Raw genomic sequence first — 27,063 nt, 5'->3', positions numbered from 1 at the left:
AGTAAAAACTCAATATTAGCAGAGCCCAGCCAGGCGTGTTGTGGCCCCCACACATCAAGTGAGGGGCCCCAGTGTGTGTGTGTGTGCGGCACAGAGCACGGCCCCCTGCGGATCACCAGCCTATGAGCGCGTCTTGCGCAACGCAACCAAACTCCATCCAACTTTATTTGCGTGAGGACTTCTGTGCCGCGCGCATGCATATTATGCTCTCAGGCAACCTGAGGAGAACTAACTGTATTTAGACGACGATGGTGGTGGACGAGCGGATCTGGCGGCTCTTTAAGCGCCACTGGCCCCAGACCGTCACGTACTGGTGCGTGTGCTTCAGCTTCGGCCTGTGCATCGCGTTCCTGGGGCCCACCGTCGGGGACCTGCAGTGCCAGACGCGGGCCACGCTGGAGGAGATCACCTGGGTGTTCTTCGTGCAGCAGCTCTTCATGCTGGTGGGCATGGCGTTTGCAGGACTCTTTAAGAAAAGGTGAGTTCATGCCATTAAGGCATTTAATTAGAAGTGCATAGGATTAAACATAGGTTGGCAGAGCCCTACACTGTGAAAACGATAAATTGAAATTGCTGGTCTTAAAAGGATTTTTACATTGAGTGAACATAAAACTACAAGTTGCACTGCAAACTGTTTATTTGAGCTGTTTCAACTAACTTCCAAACGTTTCTGGTTAAAAGTTGATCCCACTCCATAAACTGAGTTGGCAAAATAAACAAATACGAATTGAATCGTATGGTTCCAACTTCCCATGCGTTAGCGCCCGGAGGTGGTGGAATAGGTGGTTGATTTCATGTTATTATTTCTCTCCTCCCCTGTCCCTCTTAAAGTGCTTGGGCCCGGTTTTGCTGTGGGACAGGAGGTCCGGAGACTGGTGGGCGAGAGGAGTGGTAGTGTGTATGAGTGTTGGTTGGAGATAGCTGGTGGTGGTTGAGTTGTTGTTGTTTTTGGTTGTTTCTACTTGTTTTGGATTGATTGGTTATTGATTTATTTATTTTGATTGTTTTGATTGTTTCTTTGGTACAGAATCCCATCTAGGTGGGCTTCTGTTTTAAGGGGGGGGGATGTGACGACCCAGGTGGGTCTTTGACCCCGCCCCTGCTGTTTGTATGCCTGTGTTGCTCTCTCTACTAATTCGGAGATTGTGGGCAGGTGTGGGTTGGACCGGGCCGCAGTATATAGAGCCTGCCCAGACAACAGACCAGCTTCTCCCTCCTCCAGGCATTTGATTTCGTTTGGTCCATGGACTGATCTTCACATGACCTTTTTGGTTACTTTCATTTATACTGACTTGCACCACACTTATTACTTATTATATTTATTTCAAAATAAGTTCTTTATTGTTGTTGAAACAGTGTGGTCTCCCCAGTTTATGTTGCATGCATAGAGCCAGCATGTCACATATGGGATCCTATGAATCCTATGGCATCCTAAGTTTTAAAGCTGTTTAGTACCCTCATGGTGAAAAATAAACATGCAAAATGGTTTAAAATGAAAAAGCTGGTTTATTGTCCATTTGTATAATTTTTAATAGGATTTCCCTTTAAGAAGAACTCAAAATGGATGTTTTTACACATGAATGATTCAATATAGTATTGACTTAGAATTCTTAGTGTGTACAACTAGATTTCTGAAACTTTCATTGTTATGAAAGACAAGTTATTTGGACCAAGAAAACGTAGTTGTCTCAACTTAGAAATTAGCTGGTACAACTATAAGAATGAAGTTGGCACAACTGTGATATTTTCTTCAAAACTTAGAAGTTTGAGTTGACATGAAAACCCCAAAATCCTGTGCAGACAGTTGCCTTGAAATTTCAAGTTGAATTCACTTTTTATTTTTTACAGTGTAGGTAACCCTAGGTGGTAGAGCGGGTTGACTGATAACCTGAAGGTTGCTGCTTTGATCCCCGGCTCCCCCTAGCTGAGTGTCGAGGTGTCCCTGAGTCAGACGCCTCACCCTGACTGCTCCTGACACCCTGTGGTTGACTCCGCCGTCGGTGTGTGAATGTGTGCATGAATGGGTGAATGTGTGCATGAATGGGTGAATGTGAGGCGATATTGTAACGTGCTTTGAGTTGCCACTGGTTAGAAAAGCGCTTTATAAATACAGTCTGTTTACAATTTAAACAATAACAAACTGCTTCATAAAGAAAAACTCAATCTTAAAAAGATACAAAGATGATCACATGGCCTGCTCTGGGTGCACTCAAACACGATTTTTAATCGTTCGTTCCTGTTAATCGTTTGTTTAACAGGAATTAAATTGTCAAACACAGCTTTTAATCATGTTTGATATAATTCATGACTTGTGATATAATCATCAGGTGACTGGCACTACATCAAGGTGACTTTGACCTGAGTACAGCAAAAAGATAAATCAACAATCCCTATCAAGCTTTTATTTGACACATATAACAAGCATATTCCTAAACCAAAGTTTTTACCCTACATCCTCACTCCTTTCTTATATTTTTTATTTGAATTAATCCATTTTTTTGCATTACAAGTTCATTTTTATAAATAATGGCAAACGCAATAATGGCAAACTATATATTCGTAAGTATTATGATTAGGAAATCAAATAAAATAAAGTAGACCTGAACGATGAATTAAATAGTTTTTGCCGCTGCCTAGCAGAGGTCTACTACTACTCTCTCTCTGCTGCCTCTTATCCAAGTTAGTTACCACAGTTGCATCAACTACATGATGGATTCATCATTTGAGCAATATTCGAAAGTGTTGGTGTGATGGGCAATGGGTGAGTGATTAACATGAGTGAATGAACTGGAGCCATTGTTTCATCCTCTCCCAGACTGGACTTCTCCCTGTGTGCTCTCTTCTGGAGCACCCTCCTCATCTCTGTGGCGTTTGCCCTCATCCCACTGTGTTACAACCTGGTGATGCTGGCCTTCGTCATGGTGATAGCTGGCATGGCGATGGGGGTGGTTGAAACCATCTCCAACCTGCAGCTGGTGAAGATCTACCAGAAGGACTCAGCCGTATTCCTACAGGTGAGTAGAGAGTGTGTGTCTATTGTAGAGTGTGTGTCTATTGTAGAGCGTGTGTGTCTATTGTAGAGTGTGTGTCTATTGTAGAGAGTGTGTCTATTGTAGAGTGTGTCTATTGTAGAGTGTGTGTCTATTGTAGAGTGTGTGTCTATTGTAGAGAGTGTGTGTCTGTTGTAGAGAGTGTGTCTATTGTAGAGTGTGTGTCTATTGTAGAGTGTGTGTCTATTGTAGAGTGTGTCTGTTGTAGAGAGTGTGTGTCTATTGTAGAGAGTGTGTCTATTGTAGAGCGTGTGTCTATTGTAGAGCGTGTGTCTATTGTAGAGAGTGTGTCTGTTGTAGAGAGTGTGTGTCTATTGTAGAGCGTGTGTCTATTGTAGAGCGTGTGTCTATTGTAGAGAGTGTGTCTGTTGTAGAGAGTGTGTCTATTGTAGAGTGTGTATCTATTGTGGAGTGTGTGTCTGTTGTAGAGAGTGTGTGTCTATTGTAGAGAGTGTGTCTATTGTAGAGTGTGTGTCTATTGTAGTGTGTGTCTATTGTAGTGTGTGTCTATTGTAGAGTGTGTCTATTGTAGAGCGTGTGTGTCTATTGTAGAGAGTGCGTGTCTATTGTAGAGTGTGTGTCTATTGTAGTGTGTGTCTATTGTAGAGTGTGTCTATTGTAGAGCGTGTGTGTCTATTGTAGAGAGTGCGTGTCTATTGTAGAGTGTGTGTCTATTGTAGTGTGTGTCTATTGTAGTGTGTGTCTATTGTAGAGTGTGTGTCTATTGTAGAGAGTGTCTATTGTAGAGCGTGTGTGTCTATTGTAGAGAGTGTGTCTATTGTAGAGAGTGTGTGTCTATTGTAGAGAGTGTGTGTCTATTGTAGAGTGTGTCTATTGTAGAGAGTGTGTCTATTGTAGAGAGTGTGTCTATTGTAGAGTGTGTGTCTATTGTAGAGTGTGTCTATTGTAGAGCGTGTGTCTATTGTAGAGTGTATCTATTGTAGAGTGTATCTATTGTAGAGTGTGTGTCTATTGTAGAGCGTGTGTGTCTATTGTAGAGAGTGTGTGTCTATTGTAGAGTGTGTGTCTATTGTAGAGAGTGTGTGTCTATTGTAGAGTGTGTGTCTATTGTAGAGAGTGTGTGTCTATTGTAGAGAGTGTGTCTATTGTAGAGAGTGTGTCTATTGTAGAGAGTGTGTCTATTGTAGAGTGTGTGTCTATTGTAGAGTGTGTCTATTGTAGAGAGTGTGTCTATTGTAGAGAGTGTGTGTCTGTTGTAGAGAGTGTCTATTGTAGAGTGTCTATTGTAGAGTGTGTGTCTATTGTAGAGAATGTGTGTATCTATTGTAGAGTGTGTGTCTATTGTAGAGTGTGTGTTGTAGAGAGTGTGTGTCTGTTGTAGAGAGTGTGTGTCTATTGTAGAGAGTGTGTGTCTATTGTAGAGTGTGTGTCTATTGTAGAGAGTGTGTCTATTGTAGAGAGTGTGTCTATTGTAGAGCGTGTGTGTCTATTGTAGAGTGTGTGTCTATTGTAGAGAGTGTGTGTCTATTGTAGAGAGTGTGTCTATTGTAGAGAGTGTGTCTATTGTAGAGAGTGTGTCTATTGTAGAGAGTGTGTCTGTTGTAGAGAGTGTCTATTGTAGAGCGTGTGTGTCTATTGTAGAGAGTGTGTGTCTATTGTAGAGTGTGTGTCTATTGTAGAGTGTGTGTCTATTGTAGAGTGTGTCTATTGTAGAGAGTGTGTCTATTCTAGAGTGTGTGTCTATTGTAGAGTGTCTATTGTAGAGTGTGTGTCTATTGTAGAGTGTGTCTATTGTAGAGTGTGTCTATTGTAGAGTGTGTGTCTATTGTAGAGTGTCTATTGTATCCATACAGCTGAACCGCCAGGGCCCTCCATGCCCTCTGAGGGATTCTATATATTCTGCTTTTATTTTATTAATTCATTACTTTACATCAACTACTAAACAACCTTATGGTGGTGGAGAGGCCTGTGTGTTGTCTGGAGCCTTGTGCTCCTGGTCTCCCATGGCAGAGTGGTCTCAGGTGAGGGGCCAGACTAGCAGAGAGCAGAGACCCTGCCCCGAGGAAGCCCGGGGCCCCGTCTGGAGCCAGGCCCAGACGGAGGGCTGGTCGGCCCCCGTCTGGAGCCAGGCCCAGACGGAGGGCTGGTCGGCGAGTGTGGCCGGGTTTGCCACGAAGCCCGGCCGGGCACAGCTCGAACAAGCAACGTGGCACCCCCCCCCCCCCCCCTCCTTCGTCCTGTGGGCCCACCACCTGCAGGGAGACCCGCTGGGGTCGGGTGCGCTGCCACATGGGTGGCAGTGAAAGTCAGAGGTCCCGACGGACCAGACCCGAGCGGCAGAAGCTGGCTCTGGGGACGTGGAACGTCACCTCGCTGTGGGGAAAGGAACCGGAGCTTGTGAGGGAGGTGGAGCGCTACCAGTTAGATCTGGTGGGGCTCACCTCTACGTACAGTCTCAGCTCTGGTACCGTACTCCTGGATAGGGGTTGGACTCTATTCTTCTCTGGAGTTGCCCAGAGCGTGAGGCGCCGGGCGCATCCCCGGCTGAGCCCCGGTGGACGAGAGGGTCGCCTCCCTACGCCTAAGGGTGGTGGGGGAAAACTCTGACTGTTTGTGCGTATGCACCGAACAGCAGTTCAGAGTACTCGGCCTTCTTGGAGACCCTGAATGGAGTCCTGTATGGGGCTCCAGTAGGGGACTCCGTAGTTCTGCTGGGAGACGCCCACATGGGCAACGATGGAGACACCTGGAGAGGTGTGGTGGGGAGGAACGGCCTCCCTGATCTAAACCTGAGTGGCCGTTTGTTGTTAGACTTCTCTGCTAGTCATGGATTGTCCATAACGAACACCATGTTTGAACATAAGAGTGCTCATAAGTGTACCTGGTACCAGAGTACCCTAGGCCGAAGATCGATGATCGATTCTGTGATCCTGTCATTTGGTCTAGGCCTCATGTTTTGGACACTCGGTTGAGAGGGGGCGAACTGTCAACCGACCACCATCTGGTGGTGAGTTGGATCAGGGAATGGGGGAAGGCAGACCTGGTAAGCCCAAACGGGTAGTGCGGCTGAATTGGGAACGTTTTGAGGAGGCCCCTGTCCTAGGGATCTTCAACTCACACCTCCGGCGGAGCTCCAATTATATTCATATGAATACGATATGATGTTGATGTCGGATTTGATATGTGCTAATATTAAATATTCATCAATGTGTGAAATGTTGCACTACTTGGGTTCATAGGAAGTGAAACCAGGCAGGCTGTTTGCTTAACAAGCAGGATTAATCATCATGCAAAGTTTAGACAAAGACGACCCAGCAGACATGAATATACTCTCTGGGCTGTGGCTTCAGCCCGCTCGATCAGAGCCTTTCAACCTAACCTTAGTACATATTTACATACATACATAATACTAATAATAATAAAAGGAATAGATAATAACAGAAAGGAGAAGCAAATGAAGGTACTGAGGTGTGGTGTCAAAATTATAAATGGAGTTCTAAAGTATCTAATTTTCATTTTCCATCCAAATTCCTTCCAATTTGGACTACTGGTTATCCTATGTCCTTGACTGCATGAAGTCTCCCACTGCTCATCTGGGATTATTGTGTTCATTTCTAGTTCCCATTTTTCTTTAATAGCTAGGTTATTTTCTTTTAACTCTTCCAGCAATATCTTATAAATATGGGGTATGAACTTTGTCTTTACTGTTCCTTTAGTCGTTGATATAAAGAAGTGTTCTATCCTTGTTGGTAAGGACTAAAGCTTTTCCCATTCTTGATGACTTTGTAAATAGTGTCTAATTTGTAAGTACCTAAAGAAGTCTTTGTTTGGTAAGTCATATTTCTCTTTGAGCTGTTGAAATTATTTTAGGACTGTTCCGTCAAACAACTGGTCCAAAACCAGTAAACCCCTTTCCTTCCATTTCAAGAAACCATTGTCCAGCCTAGCTGGGGAGAACTCACAGTTGTTTGCTATCCTTATAGCTCTGGAATTGGTCATGGGAAGGTGTAGTTTTTTCCTTACAATTGACCATATTTTTAAGGTGTTTTTACTCCATACATTAGCAATCTTCTTCCCCCATACGTCTTGATTTAAGAATGGGATTGTATCCAATGGTAAATTTGGGCATTCACTCTGCTCCATTCCAATCCATGTAGTGTCAGTGTCTTGAGATATCCAAGCAACCATTGAGCTGAGTTGGGCTGCCCAATAATAGTTTTTCGCTTTCTTTTGGGCAAAGTAGTCTTTTGAATTGAAGTCTGGGTAAAGGTGGAAACAGGAACATAGATAGGTAGTGATTGGAAGAGAAAGAGCTTATAGTTTATATTCTTCCTATCAGGGAGAGTGGCAGAATTTCCCATCTTGTAAGGTTCGCTTTTATGTGTCCCATCAATTTCCCATAGTTGGTTTTAAGCAATTTTGATAGGTCTGTTGTGATAATAATTCCCAAGTATCTAAATCCTTGAGACCACTGGAAATCAAGCCTTCCTGACAATTGAATTGGCCAGTGTCCAACTAACATCATTGCCTCTGATTTTGATTGGTTGATTTGATAACCAGAGAGTTTGCCATATTTCTTTAAGGTGTCTATCAGTGCAGGGATAGAAAGGACTGGGTCACTAATAAAGGTCAAGATATCATCTGCATAGAAAAGAGATATCTGCATAAAGCTTTATGCACCTTATTTCCCATGTCTTTTATGCCTTTAATTTCCTCATTTTATAGAATATTTTATCTTATAGAAGATGCCAGGGGTTCAATATTTATAGCAAAGAGCAGGGGGGTAAGACAATCCCCTTGTCTCACCCCCCCTCTGTAGGTCAAAAAATTCAGAACAGCATCCGTTTACTCTTACACGTGATTTTGGATTCTTGTAGATTACTCTGACCCAATTTACAAATTCTGGGTGAAATCCCATTGCAGATAGCGTTTTTGTACAAAAAGTCCCAATTGACTGTCAAACGCTTTCTGTGCATCAAAGCTTATCAACATTGATGTTTGCTTGTTTCTTTTAGCACAAGTAACAATGTGTAGGGTTATTCTTATGTTGTTAGCACCCTGCCTGTTGGGGATGAACCCTGTTTGGTCTGGATTAATCAAAGTAGTAATGTGTTTTTGGACTCTATGTGCTAAAATACTTGTCATTAGTTTCTGATCATTGCATATCAAGCTAATGGGTCTGTATCCTTCACAGTGTTGGGCAGGCCTGGACTGGGACAAAAATTAAGCCCTGGACTTTTTGGTCCAGACTGGCCCACCACAATCCGCGTGCAGATACTGTGCCAACTCGGCCCGTTGATGTACTGTACATATAATCACACAAGCCCTTAATAACACTACTATACTGAATACTTTATATTCTGGAGCCTTGAATAGATTAAATGATGACTACACAGTGTGTTGCTCACTTGCTTTTAAGAAGGATACTGGAGAAAGGATTTAAGATTCAAGTGTGTTGTTTATTTACCACCCAAGAAGAACCATCTTTGACATTGTTTATTTTAATACTCACTGGATCAAGAAATGCTGCCTGCCCCTTGAACACCAACAAGAAGAGGGAGAACAACACCTCAAACAAATTAAGGCCTGAGTGAGAGGGAGAGAGAGAGAGCATGGGACATAATGATTGAGTCACTTACAGTATCTTCATGGATATGATGTACTGGGCACAAACCTGGACATGAAAAGTAGAGAAAAAGTATGGAATAAGTTTGAACACCCCTAATACAGTATGTATGCAGTTGTTTTATTGTAGGCTAACAGTAGTTAATCAGTGTTTTATTCGTTTTAACTGTATAATGTGAAAGGGGTCGTTGTCTCCTTGTCTCTTATTTGATGTAATTTAATCTGAAAATTTCCATAAATAAAGTGCTCAAAAAAAAGAAAAAAGAAAGGACAATAAACCATAAACACTGATTTAAAAAATATCTAAAGCATATTTGAACAAATTGGACTGTGTATTGATACTTAAAACACTTTAACTCTGGTGACCTGATTTGAGGGATGTAATTATAGGTCAAAATTGTGAAAATAGCAGATCTACATGCTCAAACAACACCACATTGCCACATGTGAGTTTTAAGCTTGTAGATCTGCAAATGTATGGCATCCTTTGATAAAAACATAAAATAGTGGTTTATAAAAGCAACTACCAATTAATCAGGATAGTATATTATTTTCCAACACTTTAGATAACTAGATTTAGTTGTAACACACCACACACTATGCAGATGTCAAGTAAAGTTCATAGACAACGGTTCTGAACATTTAATGAGTGTTTATCCACAACATGTTAGCTAGCACACACACCTGCTATCACCACCACCAATCTCCTCCTCCTCCTCCTCCTGTACCACCATGGCAGCGGGAGCCTCACTATCACTGTCCGTGTCCGCCTGCGACCCCTGCTGAGAGGGACCCGCCGCGGGCAACGCAGCCGATGCCAAGCCGAGGCAAAGCCCCGGAGCCGGAGGCCACGCCGCCGCCGGCCCCCGCTGCAGCAAACATGTTTAATATGTTTCTGCTTTTTGCAGCATCGCTAGCGAGAGCTTTTCTTTTCTTTTCCCTCAGCTTTTCTGCACCGCCTTTTCGTTTTTTCTCCATTTTTGTTTTTTGTGTGTGTTTCTCTTCTCTCTCGTAATGATCGTTCATCATTAAAGGTGACTGGACGAGGGGGGGTCTGAAAATGCGTGGGCGGGACTATGGGCCTCTGTAGCCTACAATAGGGCCACTGGGCCAGGTATTGTTTAGACAGACAAGCCACTGGGCCTCTGTGGGCTGCAGCTGAGCTCTGTGGGCTGGTGCGTGTCTCTCTCCCTGGGCTGCAGCAAAAAAAAAAAAAAAAGGCAGCCACTGCCGGCCCGTTATTGACCGGCCCACCGGGAAAACTCCCGGTACTCCCTATGGCCAACCCAGGCCTGGTGTTGGGTCCTTCCCCTCTTTATGAATCACAGATATAATGGCCTGTGACCATGTCTCCGGAGGGTTGTTCTTGGAGAGGGAGTATCTAAACACCTTAGTTAGAATAGGCGCTAGGTCATTTATGAAGCATTTATAGAATTCTCCAGGAAACCCATTGACTCCTGGAGATTTGTTGCTTTTTAATCTTTTGATTGCATCACTTATTTTTATTTCCATAATTGGTGCTATCATCTGTTTTGATGCATCCTCTGACAGTGTGGGGAGCTTTAAACCAGTGAGGAAGTTATCAGTATTCTCCGCTGAGTTTGTAATCTGGGTGTATAGGTCTTTATCTTTGTATAGGTTTTGGTAGAATGATGCGAAGGCATCTGCTACCTCTTTGGGTTGAGATACTGTTTTGTTCAGTGTAGGGTGAGAGACCTTGGAGACTGTACGATTGGCTTGAGCTTTACGAAGTTGGAAGGCTAGAAGACGGCTAGCTCTATTCCCCATCTCGTAATATCTCTGTCTGGAAAATCGTAACGCCCCCTCTGCTTTATATGACAAGAGTTTGTCTAAGGCTTTTCTTGTCTCCTTAAGTTCTGTAGCAATGTTACTTGTTCTTGTGGTTTTGTGCTGTGTCTCTAGAAGCTTTATTTTATTTTCTAGGTTTAATTGTTCCCTTTATTTTTGGATGATATCTGTATAATTGTTCCTCTTATTACTGCTTTTGCTCCCTCCCACAAAATTAGGAGGGAGAATTAGCTTAACTTTGCCATTATCATTGATCTCAAAATATTGTTTTAGTGATTTGCTTAACTCTTCTACTGTTCCTGACTTGTTCAGCAGAGATACGTGTAACCTCCAGTATCTAAAAGAAGAAGAATGGTCGCTCAGAGTTATAGGTTCAATGGAACCATCTATTACTTTATGTATTGTCAGGGGAGACAGAAAAGGTCGATAGAGATCCCTTCTCAATGGGTATCGTATCTATTTCCCCATCTTGCACTGCATTGAAGTCCCCTCCTATTATGTTGGCAACTTCTCTAAAGAATATTGGGTCATATTCATTTGGGGCATATACATTCAAGATAGATACCTCAGTTCCTCCAACAGTCCCAATCACCATGACATACCGTCCTGATTTATCCTGTATCACCATCTCTGCACAAAAAGACAAATTTCTGTTGATTCAAATAGCCACCCCTCTAGTTTTTCCATTTGAGGCACTATATACTAAATTAACCCATTCCCTTCTTAGTTTTATGTGCTCGCTTTCTGGTAAATGGGTTTCTTGTAATAACGCAATTGAGCATTGCATTTTTTTAACTGAGAGAATATTTTCTTCCTTTTGTCACGACCCCACTGTTAGTTTTGAACCCGCTCTATGTCTAGGCAGGAGTCGAGACACATAAGTGGTAAAACCCACAGCTGGCAGGCAACTCGCTTCCGGCCACGTGGGCAGTGACTCACCTGGTTCCTGGCGAGCATTTGTCCTTCCTTGATGTGTTGAGGGATAGCCCAAGCGTTGGAGCCAACTGTAGCCTGTCCCGGTTGGTTTATAGTTTGACATATAACATAGACAAACACTAGACAAACACTAGACAAACATACACGACAAAGGGGGTGGTCACGTCCCCCCTTTAGGAACCTAGTCCTGGTACTGTCCTTGTAGAAGGGGAAAACCTTCACCTCTTTCAGAGGGTGTTTAGGGAAACAAGTGTGGGCACCATGCTGTCTGTTCAGCCATCTTGGATTCCCCAGGTGACCCGTATCAAGGCCAATCAAGGGAGCCACTCCCACAGTTACCAGGACAACCAGTTACCCACCAGCTTAACATTACCCAACAGCAGGATCGTGACACTTTTGATAGAATGGTTTAATCCATGGACGTTATAACTCACTATGGTCAGTTTATCCATGTGGACAACAGTATCCAATCATTTTGAACATCAGAGTTAACATGAATTTTCCAAATATATACCTGTGTTTATGAAGCACCTTATGTGACTGCTTAGTTGTAAGAATTACATATAACATCCACCATTGTGGAGAATAAGAACACACAAATAGAACAAGAAAAAAAAAACTGCCAAAAGCCTGACTGTTCTAACAAAATAGAATGAGTCTCACAAGGAGCGTTGTAAGCGGTCTCTCCAGGTGCGCTCAGTGCTGTTGTAACTATAGCCTGATCAGTGGCCTATGATGTGGCCTAATGGGGAAGGGGAGAAGAAAAGAAAGAAAAGCCCCTCGGCTGAGGATAACCCGTTCTTTCTTATTGATTAACTTTAAATGGTAAAACTAGCCAAAACACAATGTTCTTACAAAGTGAATCGTAACATTTATTTTCTTTTTTTTTTAAATCACTACTCACAATCCCGTGTGTTCAGTTCCGATCAGCATTGAGAATGCTCTTCAGATCTGCGGTAGTCATGAAGTTCACTCTGTTTGACTCCGCTGTCGGGGCGCTGTCCGCTCTTCTAACAACCTCTCCACCTCATCACCTCGTCACCTCGTCTCTCATATCAAACCATCCTTGGAAAGAGAGGTGCCGGGACTTCCCAGCATGCTTTGCAGGGAGCTGTTTAGTTGTGAGGGAAGAGAGGGAGACGGAGGGACATGCAATAGAGGGATATATGTTTCCCTTACCTAGAATAGAACTGATCACTGATCCCTCCCTCCATAGTTTATATATAACATGTGATAACAGAACTGATCATCCCTCCCTCCAGTTTAAATATAACATGTGTAATATATAACATGTGATAACAGAAGTGATCATCCCTCCCTCCACAGTTTACATATAACATGTGTAATATATAACATGTGATAACAGAAGTGATCATCCCTCCCTCCACAGTTTACATATAACATGTGTAATATATAACATGTGATAACAGAAGTGATCATCCCTCCCTCCACAGTTTACATATAACATGTGTAATATATAACATGTGATATAGTGATCATCCCTCCCTCCACAGTTTACATATAACATGTGTAATATATAACATGTGATATAGTGATCATCCCTCCCTCCACAGTTTACATATAACATGTGTAATATATAACATGTGATATAGTGATCATCCCTCCCTCCACAGTTTCTGCACTTCTTCATGGGCCTGGGGGCCCTGGTGGTGCCTCTGCTGGTGGACCCCTTCCTGTCTGACGGCTGCTTCCTGGGCCAGAACCGGACCTCCAACGGCAGCGCTGCGGCGCCCAGCCCCTACCACCCCTACGTCATCCTGGGGGGAGCGACGGCCGGGAGACACAACACCTCGCTGCAGCCGCCCCCCGCCCAGGGCCCGGCCGTCAGCCCCAGCGGCCTGGCCTTCTGGGTCATGGCTCTGGTCAACGTGAGGAAGGAGCGATCATAGACACATTGAGGGCATTCAGCACACGCTACCACCCAAAGCCACTTACAATAAGTACAATTGTCCCAAGTAAGAGAAACAACTATTATCTGTGGGTACAGTAAGGATGTTCATAGAACCAAGTGCAGTCACTAACCATCACCAGGTTAACCCATTCCCCGTAAACAACACAGATAGCTAGGATAAGATGCTACACAATGCTAAGTACTATTTTTAAGTGGAAGGACTTACAACATACAATAAGTGTGTATGTTAAGAGCCAGGACGTACAACATACAATAAGTGTGTACGTTAAGAGCCAGGACGTACAACACACAATAAGTGTTTACATTAAGTGCCAGGACGTACAACACACAATAAGTGTGTACATTAAGTGCCAGGACGTACAACACACAATAAGTGTTTACATTAAGTGCCAGGACGTACAACATACGTAGGGGTCTAGGTGAACTCTGACTCACATTCTGAATTTATTTCGTTGAACTTACAGTTCCTTGGGAAGACAGAGTTGAAGAAGCCAATGAGCTTAAGAAAGCAAAGTATGCTGACATGGCTGGAGAGGCAGCACAGCAAGGCTGGAGTACACCACTAAGGCCTATTGAAATTGGTGCGCGGGGGTTCGTGGCTAGATCTGCTATTAGCTTGCTGTCTGAACTGGGCATTTGTGGACGAAGTCTGAGGCAGGCGGTTAGTAACATGTCCTTGGCAGCAGAACGAGCAAGTGAATGGCTGTGGGTAAGGAGAAAACATACTTCCTGGGGTGCAAGTTAAGGTAAGCCAGCTGACTAATGTGTTTGTTTGGTCAGGGTTATGGGTAGGGCTAGGGGTACGATGCAGTAAAGAGAGTATTTAGATGCATTAAATGTGGCAATGTGGTGGCAGCATAGAGGGGGGTGACTCTAGGATGCTGGTGTCATTGTTAAGCCCTCAGGAGGTGTTGTGGGCCTATCTTAACGAAACATTGATGAAAGAGGTGCCCACTTGATAACCCCAATGAAATGCTGCATACTGCTGTTAGTTGGGCCATTTGTCTTGTGTTTTCACCTTTGGTTGGTAGCTTAGTGGCCAGCGTGCTTATAAGGTTGGTTTGGGCAGGGGCTTCTGAATATGTGATTTCCATGTATTTTTTTAAGGGATTATAACATCTGATCCTGTGTATTAATGAAATACAACTTTATTATCTGCCAATCATAGATAACATCCCTTTTGCGTGTCAATTAGTTTCCTGCTAGCAAGGGGAATCCCTTTGTTCATGACTTGTACGGTTACAGTTATGGAGTACAGACAAGGCAGAGCGTCAGAGGGATGGCCCAAGAGAGTTTGATGTGTGCCCTTAGACATATATCAAATACTGAGATACCTGTGTGTGTGTGTGTGTGTGTGTGTGTGTGTGTGTGTGTGTGTGTGTGTGTGTGTATCCAGCTGCCTGTCCCTCTAGTAGTGTTCATCTTGATGTACAAAAAGCGCCTGCTGCCTTGCTCAAGGACCGGCACTCATCTGCTGGACAGACGAGCGCCTCAGGAGTCCCCCTCCTCCTGGAGCCCAGCGGAGGAACCGCAGCTCTGTGAGACATCCTCTCATATCAGTGTCCTCTTCCAGAGCTGTGGTTCCTCTAGGAGGAACCACAGCTCTGTGAGACATCCTCTCATATCAGTGTCCTCTTCCAGAGCTGTGGTTCCTCCTAGAGGAACCGCAGCTCTGTGAGACATCCTCTCATATCAGTGTCCTCTTCCAGAGCTGTGGTTCCTCCTAGAGGAACCGCAGCTCTGTGAGACATCCTCTCATATCAGTGTCCTCTTCCAGAGCTGTGGTTCCTCCTAGAGGAACCGCAGCTCTGTGAGACATCCTCTCATACCAGTGTCCTCTTCCAGAGCTGTGGTTCCTCCTAGAGGAACCGCAGCTCTGTGAGACATCCTCTCATACCAGTGTCCTCTTCCAGAGCTGTGGTTCCTCCTAGAGGAACCGCAGCTCTGTGAGACATCCTCTCATATCAGTGTCCTCTTCCTGCTCCCCTGTGTGGTCCTGGATGAGGTCCCAGTGAGGGGGTCTATGGTAACAGGTGCAGACCTTCCCCCAGGTCCTGGATGAGGTCCCTGTGAGGGGGTCTATGGTAACAGATGCAGACCTTCCCCCAGGTCCTGGATGAGGTCCCTGTGAGGGGGTCTATGGTAACAGATGCAGACCTTCCCCAGGTCCTGGATGAGGTCCCTGTGAGGGGGTCTATGGTAACAGATGCAGACCTTCCCCAGGTCCTGGATGAGGTCCCTGTGAGGGGGTCTATGGTAACAGATGCAGACCTTCCCCAGGTCCTGGATGAGGTCCCAGTGAGGGGGTCTATGGTAACAGATGCAGACCTTCCCCAGGTCCTGGATGAGGTCCCAGTGAGGGGGTCTATGGTAACAGATGCAGACCTTCCCCAGGTCCTGGATGAGGTCCCAGTGAGGGGGTCTATGGTAACAGATGCAGACCTTCCCCAGGTCCTGGATGAGGTCCCAGTGAGGGGGTCTATGGTAACAGATGCAGACCTTCCCCAGGTCCTGGGGGGCTGTTCCGGTGCTTCAACGTCAGCAAGCTGCGGGACAGACCCCTCTTTTTCTTCCTGCTGCATGTCCTGTCTGGAGCCGTCCTCTTCTGCATCGACGGCATTATAGTGAGCACACACACACGCACACACACACACACACACACACACGCGCACACACACACACACACACACACACACGCACACACACACACACACACACGCACACACACGCACACACACACAGTATTACAACATTACAGCTGGGATGCTTGTGAATGATAGCATAGCAGACTGCTAACAGCTAGGTGTTTTTTCTCACATGGCATTAAAGTCATTTGATTGAACTGATGAAGAAAACCAAGAGGAGGTGTGCGTTTGCGAGGGCGAAGTGTGTAGATTGTGTTTGCAGGTTTGATTGATTGCGCGTGTGAATGAATATTTTACATTTGCCCTTTGATTTCAAGGATACACGTGCAAGCGTTTGATTATCAGTCTGTTACTTCGCTGTTCCTCCCAGAATGCATAGGGTGACCTGAAGGCTAGGGGATTAAAAAGAACTGAGCTCATAAAAAGTCAAGATTGGTTGATTCTTCAAAATATGGTGATTCCCATCACTGTGTGCGTGTGCGTGTGCGTGTGTGTGTGTGTGTGTGTGTGTGTGTCTCTGTGTGTGTGTGTGTGTGCGTGCGTGCGTGCGTGCGTGCGTGCGTGCGTGCGTGCGTGCGTGCGTGCGTGCGTGCGTGCGTGCGTGCGTGCGTGCGTGCGTGCGTGCGTGCGTGTGTGTGTGTGTGTGTGCAGGGCGCCTACACTGCCTTCGTCTTCACGTACGCCGAGTCGTCCCCGCTGAAGATGCGTCACCACGCCGCCAGCTCTCTGACCAGCGTGTTCTGGGGCTCTGTGACGGCGGGCCGGCTGGCCTTCGTCTACCTGTCCTACCGGCTCCCTGCGGTGCGCCTCATCCTGCTCAGCCTGGTAGGAGGAACACGATGAGCACCAACGGAGGGACGGGAGGACGGCTCACACCACGGCCAGCAGAGCCGTCCACAGCTGGAGGCCTGCTGTAGAGCTGTCTCTGTAGGGCTCTACTGTCTCTGTAGGGCTCTACTGTCTCTGTAAGGCTCTACTGTCTCTGTAGGGCTCTACTGTCTGTCTCTGTAGGGCTCTACTGTCTCTGTCTCTGTAGGGCTCTACTGTCTCTGTCTCTGTAGGGCTCTACTGTCTCTGTCTCTGTAGGGCTCTACTGTCTCTGTAGGGCTCTACTGTCTCTGTCTCTGTAGGGCTCTACTGTCTCTGTTGGGCTCTACTGTCTCTGTAGGGCTCTACTGTCTCTGTAGGGCTCTACTGTCTCTGTAGGGCTCTACTGTCTCTGTAGGGCTCTACTGTCTGTCTCTGTAGAGCTCTACTGTCTCTGTAGGGCTCTACTGTCTCTGTAGGGCTCTACTGTCTCTGTAGGGCTCTACTGTCTGTCTCTGTAGGGCTCTACTGTCTCTGTCTCTGTAGGGCTCTACTGTCTCTGTCTCTGTAGGGCTCTACTGTCTCTGTCTCTGTAGGGCTCTACTGTCTCTGTCTCTGTAGGGCTCTACTGTCTCTGTAGGGCTCTACTGTCTGTCTCTGTAGGGCTCTACTGTCTCTGTAGGGCTCTACTGTCTCTGTAGGGCTCTACTGTCTCTGTAGGGCTCTATTGTCTGTCTCTGTAGGGCTCTACTGTCTCTGTCTCTGTAGGGCTCTACTGTCTCTGTAGGGCTCTACTGTCTGTCTCTGTAGGGCTCTACTGTCTCTGTCTCTGTAGGGCTCTACTGTCTCTGTAGGGCTCTACTGTCTGTCTCTGTAGGGCTCTACTGTCTCTGTAGAGCTCTACTGTCTCTGTAGGGCTCTACTGTCTCTGTAGGGCTCTACTGTCTCTGTAGGGCTCTACTGTCTGTCTCTGTAGGGCTCTACTGTCTCTGTAGGGCTCTACTGTGTCTGTAGGGCTCTACTGTCTCTGTAGGGCTCTACTGTCTCTGTAGGGCTCTACTGTCTCTGTAGGGCTCTACTGTGTCTGTCTATGTAGGGCTCTACTGTCTCTGTAGGGCTCTACTGTCTCTGTAGGGCTCTACTGTCTCTGTAGGGCTCTACTGTCTCTGTAGAGCTGTGCTGTCTCTGTAGGGCTCTACTGTGTCTGTCTCTGTAGGGCTCTACTGTGTCTGTCTCTGTAGGGCTCTACTGTGTCTGTCTCTGTAGGGCTCTACTGTCTCTGTAGAGCTGAGCTGTCTCTGTAGGGCTCTACTGTCTCTGTCTCTGTAGGGCTCTACTGTCTCTGTAGGGCTCTACTGTCTCTGTAGGGCTCTACTGTCTCTGTCTCTGTAGGGCTCTACTGTCTCTGTAGGGCTCTACTGTCTCTGTCTCTGTAGGGCTCTACTGTCTCTGTCTCTGTTGGGCTCTACTGTCTCTGTAGGGCTCTACTGTCTCTGTCTCTGTAGGGCTCTACTGTCTCTGTAGGGCTCTACTGTGTACGCTGCTGCCTTGTAGAAATGCTGTAGGAAGAACACTGTTCCCAACTCTCCAATCAAATGCAGTATTTTTTTTTTAACAATATATACATTTACAGTCTATATATATTATAGATTTTATAGCAATGCCATTGTTTTTTTCTTATATTTTTGTCAAATGATTGATTTCTTAGCTGTGTAATAAGCGGGACAATGTGCAGCGATTTTGAGCGACTAAAACACACTCACACAAACACACACACAGACACACATATACAGACAAACACACACACACACACACAGACACACATATACAGACAAACACACTCACACAAACACACACACAGACACACATATACAGACAAACACACACACACACACACACACACACACACACACAGACAAACACACTATACATATAGTGTGTAGTTTAAATAAAGTCGGATGACACAAGGGATCAGCTGATATCATAAAGCATTTGAAGCAGATGTGAGGTCAGGTGAGATGGTGGTGAAACCTTGAGTCTGTGCAGCCTGACACACTGAAAACCATTCATTCAATCAATCGATGTGACAAGGGGCCCCATAGGCATTGTGCTGTCATCGTTTTCATATACAACTGTAGGCCTACTTGTGTCTGTGTAACTGTGTGTGTGTGTGTGTGTGTGTGTGTGTGTGCGTGTGCGTGGTGTGCGTGTGTGCTGCAGCTGGGCGTGGTGGTGGTTCAGTCTCTGCTGCTCATCTTCTACTACAGCAGTGCTTTCCTTTTCGTCGGCACGTGTTTGCTCGGCCTCTGCATCAGCGGCGTGTTCCCCTGCGTCCTGGCCCTCACCGAGGAGCTCCTGGACTATAAAGGTACACACCGAGGAGCTACCGGACTATAAAGGTACACACCGAGGAGCTACCAGACTATAAAGGTACACACCGAGGAGCTACCAGACTATAAAGGTACACACCGAGGAGCTCCTGGACTATAAAGGTACACACTGAGGAGCTACCAGACTATAAAGGTACACACCGAGGAGCTACCAGACTATAAAGGTACACACCGAGGAGCTACCAGACTATAAAGGTACACACCGAGGAGCTACCAGACTATAAAGGTACACACCGAGGAGCTACCAGACTATAAAGGTACACACCGAGGAGCTACCAGACTATAAAGGTACACACCGAGGAGCTCCTGGACTATAAAGGTACACACCGAGGAGCTACCAGACTATAAAGGTACACACCGAGGAGCTCCTGGACTATAAAGGTACACACCGAGGAGCTCCTGGACTATAAAGGTACACACCGAGGAGCTACCAGACTATAAAGGTACACACGAGGAGCTACCAGACTATAAAGGTACACACCGAGGAGCTCCTGGACTATAAAGGTACACACCGAGGAGCTACCACACTATAAAGGTACACACCGAGGAGCTACCAGACTATAAAGGTACACACCGAGGAGCTACCAGACTATAAAGGTACACACCGAGGAGCTACCAGACTATAAAGGTACACACCGAGGAGCTACCAGACTATAAAGGTACACACCGAGGAGCTACCAGACTATAAAGGTACACACCGAGGAGCTACCACACTATAAAGGTACACACCCAGAGAGGCAACAAGTCCACTCCCTGTGTTGAAGGAGGGCGACCTGTCTGTCTGCTCTGTGTTGAAGGAGGGCGACCTGTCTGTCTGCTGTGTGTTGAAGGAGGGCGACCTGTCTGTCTGCTGTGTGTTGAAGGAGGGCGACCTGTCTGTCTGCTCTGTGTTGAAGGAGGGCGACCTGTCTGTCTGCTCTGTGTTGAAGGAGGACGACCTGCTGTCTGTCTGCTCTGTGTTGAAGGAGGGCGACCTGTCTGTCTGTCTGCTCTGTGTTGAAGGAGGGCGACCTGTCTGTCTGCTGTGTGTTGAAGGAGGGCGACCTGTCTGTCTGTCTGCTGTGTGTTGAAGGAGGGCGACCTGTCTGTCTGTCTGCTGTGTGTTGAAGGAGGGCGACCTGTCTGTCTGCTGTGTGTTGAAGGAGCCTGTCTGTCTGTCTGCTGTGTGTTGAAGGAGGGCGACCTGTCTGTCTGCTGTGTGTTGAAGGAGGGCGACCTGTCTGTCTGCTGTGTGTTGAAGGAGGGCGACCTGTCTGTCTGCTGTGTGTTGAAGGAGGGCGACCTGTCTGTCTGCTCTGTGTTGAAGGAGGGGACCTGTCTGTCTGTCTGCTGTGTGTTGAAGGAGGGCGACCTGTCTGTCTGCTGTGTGTTGAAGGAGGGCGACCTGTCTGTCTGTCTGCTGTGTGTTGAAGGAGGGCGACCTGTCTGTCTGTCTGCTGTGTGTTGAAGGAGGGCGACCTGTCTGTCTGCTGTGTGTTGAAGGAGGGGACCTGTCTGTCTGTCTGCTGTGTGTTGAAGGAGGGCGACCTGTCTGTCTGCTCTGTGTTGAAGGAGGGCGACCTGTCTGTCTGCTGTGTGTTGAAGGAGGGCGACCTGTCTGTCTGTCTGCTGTGTGTTGAAGGAGGGCGACCTGTCTGTCTGTCTGCTGTGTGTTGAAGGAGGGCGACCTGTCTGTCTGCTGTGTGTTGAAGGAGCCTGTCTGTCTGTCTGCTGTGTGTTGAAGGAGGGCGACCTGTCTGTCTGCTGTGTGTTGAAGGAGGGCGACCTGTCTGTCTGCTGTGTGTTGAAGGAGGGCGACCTGTCTGTCTGTCTGCTCTGTGTTGAAGGAGGGCGACCTGTCTGTCTGTCTGCTCTGTGTTGAAGGAGGGCGACCTGTCTGTCTGCTGTGTGTTGAAGGAGGGCGACCTGTCTGTCTGTCTGCTGTGTGTTGAAGGAGGGCGACCTGTCTGTCTGCTGTGTGTTGAAGGAGGGCGACCTGTCTGTCTGTCTGCTGTGTGTTGAAGGAGGGCGACCTGTCTGTCTGCTGTGTGTTGAAGGAGGGCGACCTGTCTGTCTGTCTGCTGTGTGTTGAAGGAGGGCGACCTGTCTGTCTGCTGTGTGTTGAAGGAGCCTGTCTGTCTGCTGTGTGTTGAAGGAGCCTGTCTGTCTGCTGTGTGTCTTACAGGGTGTGCTGCCACCATGCTGGTGACCAGTGCTGGCACAGGAGAGATGGTCTTGCAGGTTATAGCAGGCTCGGTATGTAACACACACACACTTTGGAGTCAGGTGTGTGTGTGTGTCTGTGTGTGTCTGTCTGTCTGTGTGTGTGAATATAAAAACAATGGGACACAGCCTTCCCATTGAAACCTATAAGAAGGCTGTATATTCTTGGGTTGTACCCGTGCCAGGGCTGCATCTGCACCAGTATACTATTGTAACATACAGTATTTCAGCCATAATATTCTCCCATAGCCACAGTACTGAGTACATGAAACCAATAAGCTGTAACACTTGCGCATAGCCACAAGGGGGGGCAGCAGCTGATCATACATAGATGAAGGGGGCGGGCTTTTTAAAGCCACAGAACACGCCCACCTCTACCTGCCTATTTAACTCGGACTCCGCCATCTTAGAGGCAGAATCTCTTGGGCGGCGTATCGATTAGATGTAAAGCTTAGAGACGCTCCGCGCGTGTTATATACGATCCCTCTCCTTTTGTTTCATAGACGATAGACAATAGACCAACCACCTTAACCCAATAAAGTGAGTTAAAAGCGATCCTGTCTCGGCGGCCTTTCCGGAACTAATATATCATAACAACCCAATGTTTTATTTTGATCCGCAGTAGCAAACAGCGGTAGTAGACTGACCAAAAACCGGTGATGGAACCCACTGGTCAGCCTCCAGAGAGAAACACAACCCTTTAACAGCTCTGGAGAAAGAACCATCACAGATGAACTGAGAATGACAGAGAAGGAAGCAGGGATTTATAGGTTAGCAACATGATTTTAAAATCAATTCTCTGACATACAGGGAGCCAATGTAACGATTTAAGAATTGGTGTAATATGTTCAAATTTTTTGGTCTTTGTTAGAACTCTAGCAGCAGCATTCTGAACAAGCTGTAGTTGCCTTAGAGTTTTTTTTGGGAGACCTGTAAGGAGACCATTGCAGTAATCAAGCTTGCTAGTGATAAAGGCATGTACAAGTTTTTGTAAGTCTTCGGTAGACATGAGCCCTCTAAGTCTTGCTACGTTTTTAAGGTGATAATATGCAGATTTTGTAACTGATTTGATGTGACTGTCGAAATGTAAATCTGAATCCATGATAACCCCTAGATTTCTGGCTTTGATTGAGGTTTTCAGGGACAGAGAGTGAAGGTGTTGGGTAAATTTAAGCCTTTCAGTTTTAGCACCAAATACAATTATCTCGGTTTTGTCCTCATTTAGTTGAAGGAAATTTTGGCACATCCAGTCTTTGACTTGCTCAATGCACTGGCACAACAGATCTATGGGCTGATAGTCATTTGGTGATAGAGATACATAGATTTGCGTGTCATCAGCATAGCAGTGATGGTCAATATTGTTATTTTGCATGATTTGCCCTAGTGGGAGCATGTAGATGTTGAATAGAGAGGGTCCTAAGATCGAACCTTGTGGGACTCCACATGTCACGTTTGTTGATTCTGAGACAAAGTCGCCAATGGAAACAAAGTAGTTCCTATTTTGTAGGTAGGACCTAAACCAATTTAAGACTGTGCCTGAAAGCCCCACCCAGTTTTCTAATCTGTCCAAAAGTATTGTATGGTCTACAGTGTCGAATGCAGCACTGAGGTCTAGTAGCATTAGTATTGAGATTTTGCCAGAGTCTGTGTTAAGACGGATGTCGTTTACAACTTTAATAAGGGCGGTCTCAGTGCTGTGAAGGGGTCGAAATCCCGATTGGAAGGTGTCATAGCAACCAGTTGATGCCAGGAAGTCACTAAGTTGCTGGAGGACAACTTTCTCAATGATTTTACTTATGAAGGGTAGATTTGATATTGGTCTGTAGTTGTTAATAATAGAGGCATCTAGGCTCCGCTTTTTTAAAAGGGGTTTGATAACTGCAGTTTTTAAGGCTTTTGGGAAAGTGCCTGATTGGAGAGAGTTGTTAACTATTTGCAATATGTCTATTGCTAGGCAGTCAAAAACATTCTTAAAGTGGTTGGTAGGTAAAGTATCGAGGCAACAGGTGGATGGCTTCAGTTGTGTCACAGTTTCCACAAGAGTTTTAGAGTCTGACATTAAAGCATGTCATTGCCACGTTACTTTTGCCTGAATATGGTGGCAGTCCAGCATTTTTGTTTAAAGTGGAGACATTGATGCCTTGCGTCTGATGCCTTCAATTTTATCAGTATAAAATGCTGCAAACTCATTGCATTTCTGAGTGGAATGAAGGTCAGGTGGAATTTGTGTTGGGGGCTTGGTCAGTCTGTCAACAGTTGCAAATAGGGTTTTGGCATTATTAGTATTGGTTTTAATGATATTGGAGAAAAATGTTTCTCTAGCACTTTTTAAGTCTAAATTGTAAGCACGGAGGCTCTCTTTATAGATGTCATGGTGAATATGAAGTTTTGTTTTACGCCATATGCGTTCAGCCTTCCCGCATTCTTTTTTCTGGGCTGTTACAAAAGCAGCTTTTCTCCAAGGTGCCTTTTGCTTTCCAGAAATCGTTTTAACCTTATAAGGTGCAATGACATCTATGACTTTCAAAATTTTCAAATTAAAGTTTTCTAAAAGATCATCAGCAGAACATGGGTTGAGAGGTGGTAGCAAGGAGATGGCCTTTTTAAAAAGTACATTATAATGTTCATTGATATACCGTTTTTTGACAGTATATGATTTTGTCGGTATGTCGGGAATAAAAGATATATTAAAGAAAACACAGAAATGGTCAGACAGTGAAGGATCAGTCACAGAGAGATCTGAAACATTGAGACCCTTTGTGATAACCAGGTCTAGAGTGTGCCCCTTACAATGAGTAGCCTCTTTAACATGTTGAGACATTTCAAATGTGTCCAAAATGGTAAAAAGTTTTTTTAACCCTTATCATTAAAATCATCAGTATGAAAATTGAAGTCACCAGTTATAACTAGACAGTCAAAGTCCGTGGAGATGCTAGACAATAATTCTGTAAAGTCATCGAAGAAATTTGCAGCGTATGTGGGTGGCCTGTAAATAATTAATAGGAGAACTCTGGGGGAACATTTCAAAACAGCACAAAGGTATTCGAATGATGGAAAATCACCAAATAGCATCTGTTTCCCCTGAAATACATTTTTAAATATAGCAGCAACCCCATCACCTCTTTTTCCAGATCTACATACATCAAAAAAGTTATAGTTGGGAGGAGCTGTCTCTATCAGAACGGTTGCACTGTTATTTTGTTCTAGCCATGTTTCAGTTAAAAACATAAAATCCAGTTGAGAAGTGGTAATAAAATCATTAACTAAAAAAGATTTGTTATTAAGAGACCTAACATTAAGTAGACCCATCCTGATGGTGTTATTGATAGGCTTTAAGGTTGATTTTGGTTTGGAGGGAATAGGTATGAGATTTGAGAGGTTAGCAGTGCGTCCAAGTTTCCCTTTGTTTACTCTCTTAGTGATTACAGCAGGAATGCAAAAGTTGCCATGTTTTGATGTAGGCAACCTTGGGTTCAACAGATTATGCAAAACTTCCTTTGTGCTGTGTCTACGGCTGAACCCTTAACCCTTAACCTTAATGACGTCATGTCGTTGGGTCTGCAGCTGGTTTGCTGCAGGGTGATTTGTGGAGTCTGTACTGCATGCATGCACCACTGCGTACTGAATGTGCCTTTATGTGTGTTTGAGGTCCCAGTGTTTTTATGAAGCTTGTGTCTGACCCCATGTAGGAGATCCAGCATCGGGGCAGCTACGCCTTCCTGCTGTCTAACATCATCGTAGCTATCCTGGCCTTTGGCTTTTTTCTACTGCTCCTCTTCGCGCATCATCTACACAACAAATCTCAGAAAGGTAACGTAGTCCCCTGCCTTGAAGACACCTCCTCTGAACAGCTAGAAATGTTATTGATTTATTCCAAAAAGCTCAATGTGAGAAATAACAGTAAAAGAAAACAGTAATAGCATTAAATGTTTTTTTTCAAAATCCATGTGAGATAATTTTCCTTACACTTTGGTTAGCCTACTGTTTGGAAAGCCTTTATTTATTCATCTATTAAGGGGTGATATCACGTCTGCTAAGCTAGAACAATCTAAGTCCGAGCCAGGCGGAGTATTCACCCCCACCGAGAACGCCCCTCAATAAGTGAGTGAAACGGCTTGTTTGCCCTCAAACTTTACTTCTGTAAGTGTGACGTCAGACTGTGCAGTGGGCGGTGCTGAAGCGTTCAACCAGAGTGGGCTTGCTAACCAATCACAGCAGACTGGGCTATTCGAGAGGGGGGCCTTAATGCGATATGATACAAATCAGACCGTTTTTGAAAGATGCTGAAATTGGTTTTGCAGAAATGAACAGTGTGAGAATATTAAGGGTATTTCTAACATGCAGGCATGTAAGCCTATTCTGGTAGTACCCCTAAATGCAATAATTAACCCTAACCCTCTTTTTATTCAGCATTGGTCTCACAAGTCAGCTTCCCTGTGTGGAGATGAGTACAGGAGAGGCTAAACTTTGTATGGAACTTTCCCTGGCCGATGTTTCCTGGAGATTAATGCTAGAGTCCTGAAGGTCCACTTGGCTTCTCCTCACAGAGCCTTCCAAAGACATCGCCGTGCCCGACATCCACAGGTCAGCGGGCCCCCGACATCCACAGGTCAGCGGGCCCCTGACATCCACAGGTCAGCGGGCCCCTGACACCCAGAGAACCCTGACACCCAGAGGCCCCTGACAACCAGAGGCCCCTGACACCCAGAGAACCCTGACAACCAGAGGAGGAGGCCCCTGACACCAAGTCCTCAAGACCAAACCCATAGGTTGTTATCTTCCATGTTCCTTGCCCATTATTTGTAATAAATGTAATACAGCATACAAAATGGTCATCGATGGCGGGAATGTGAAAACAACTTTTATTGAATTGTTGCGTTTTATTCCACTCTGTGACTCTGAAGAATATCCCTGACAAAAATGACTGCACACATTATTTTCTCAGGTCGCTGAACTTTGTGCACATATCTCAAGGGGAGCTGGGAAGGGACTTTTGTGGTCACATATGAAGTGTCTGATTGTCATTAATTAGCCTGGCAGGATTCGGGTTTAGCTCTTAAGAATAACTTCATTGGCCATGCCAAGTTATTTTTGTAAAATCCAGAAATATTAAAAAGGGAACCGAACCACAACTCGTGGTTGTATGCATGTTCTGGTTAACCGAAACATACTATTTATTTTCATTCAGCACACGAATATCTCCAAAGGAGATATTGGCCTAGCTGCTCATTGAGGAGCAGCCAGGCGCTTTGCAGCTTAATCTATGCTGTTTACAGGCCGACTGATATTGGGATCAAACAAGGAACCTCTGGAGAGTGGCACTGAAGCAGTCCACTATCCTCTACCAGGAAGCTTTCAACAAGAGGAACACTGGCACATGCAGACTACTCATTATCTACTTTGAAGACTACAACATAGGAGATGTGGTTCCTGTTGCAGCTCTTTAAGACGTTGTTGATGTTCATCTCTTGAGGTCTTTTAACGTTGGAGATTGTAGTGCTGGGACACAGTGGGTGAGAACTTGTGTTTAATCGCTCATATAGAGTAGACATAGCAAAATGCTCCTTTTCACGCACATGTCAATATGGCACGTCAGCTGGTAAACATTTAAAAACAAGAAAGAACTGGACAAAAGTAATGAAAAGTCGTTTCTTTTCAATAAATGTAAAACGTTTTTTGTTTTTTACATCTAAAAAGGAAAAGTT

The 27,063-nt window shown here is 45.4% G+C and overlaps 1 protein-coding gene across 1 annotated transcript; it reads left to right on the top strand.

Annotated features, from left to right (window-relative positions):
* Window positions 1–248: 248 nt before the first annotated feature.
* slc60a1a (solute carrier family 60 member 1a) lies at window positions 249–26,042 on the top strand (the record flags this gene model as incomplete). Its single annotated transcript, XM_084463516.1, has 10 exons — window positions 249–478; window positions 2,816–3,014; window positions 13,016–13,270; window positions 14,711–14,852; window positions 15,823–15,938; window positions 16,611–16,784; window positions 18,987–19,134; window positions 21,321–21,391; window positions 25,048–25,168; window positions 25,906–26,042. 10 exons carry the CDS (start codon window positions 249–251, stop codon window positions 26,040–26,042), a joined length of 1,593 nt encoding a protein of 530 aa, XP_084319642.1.
* Window positions 26,043–27,063: the final 1,021 nt, after the last annotated feature.

This window comes from Micromesistius poutassou (genome assembly GCF_964030765.1).
Source record: "Micromesistius poutassou genome assembly, chromosome: 2".
Taxonomy (NCBI): Eukaryota; Metazoa; Chordata; class Actinopteri; order Gadiformes; family Gadidae; genus Micromesistius; species Micromesistius poutassou.
Note: the sequence above shows the minus strand (reverse complement) of the source record. Positions and strands in the feature narration are given on the sequence as shown.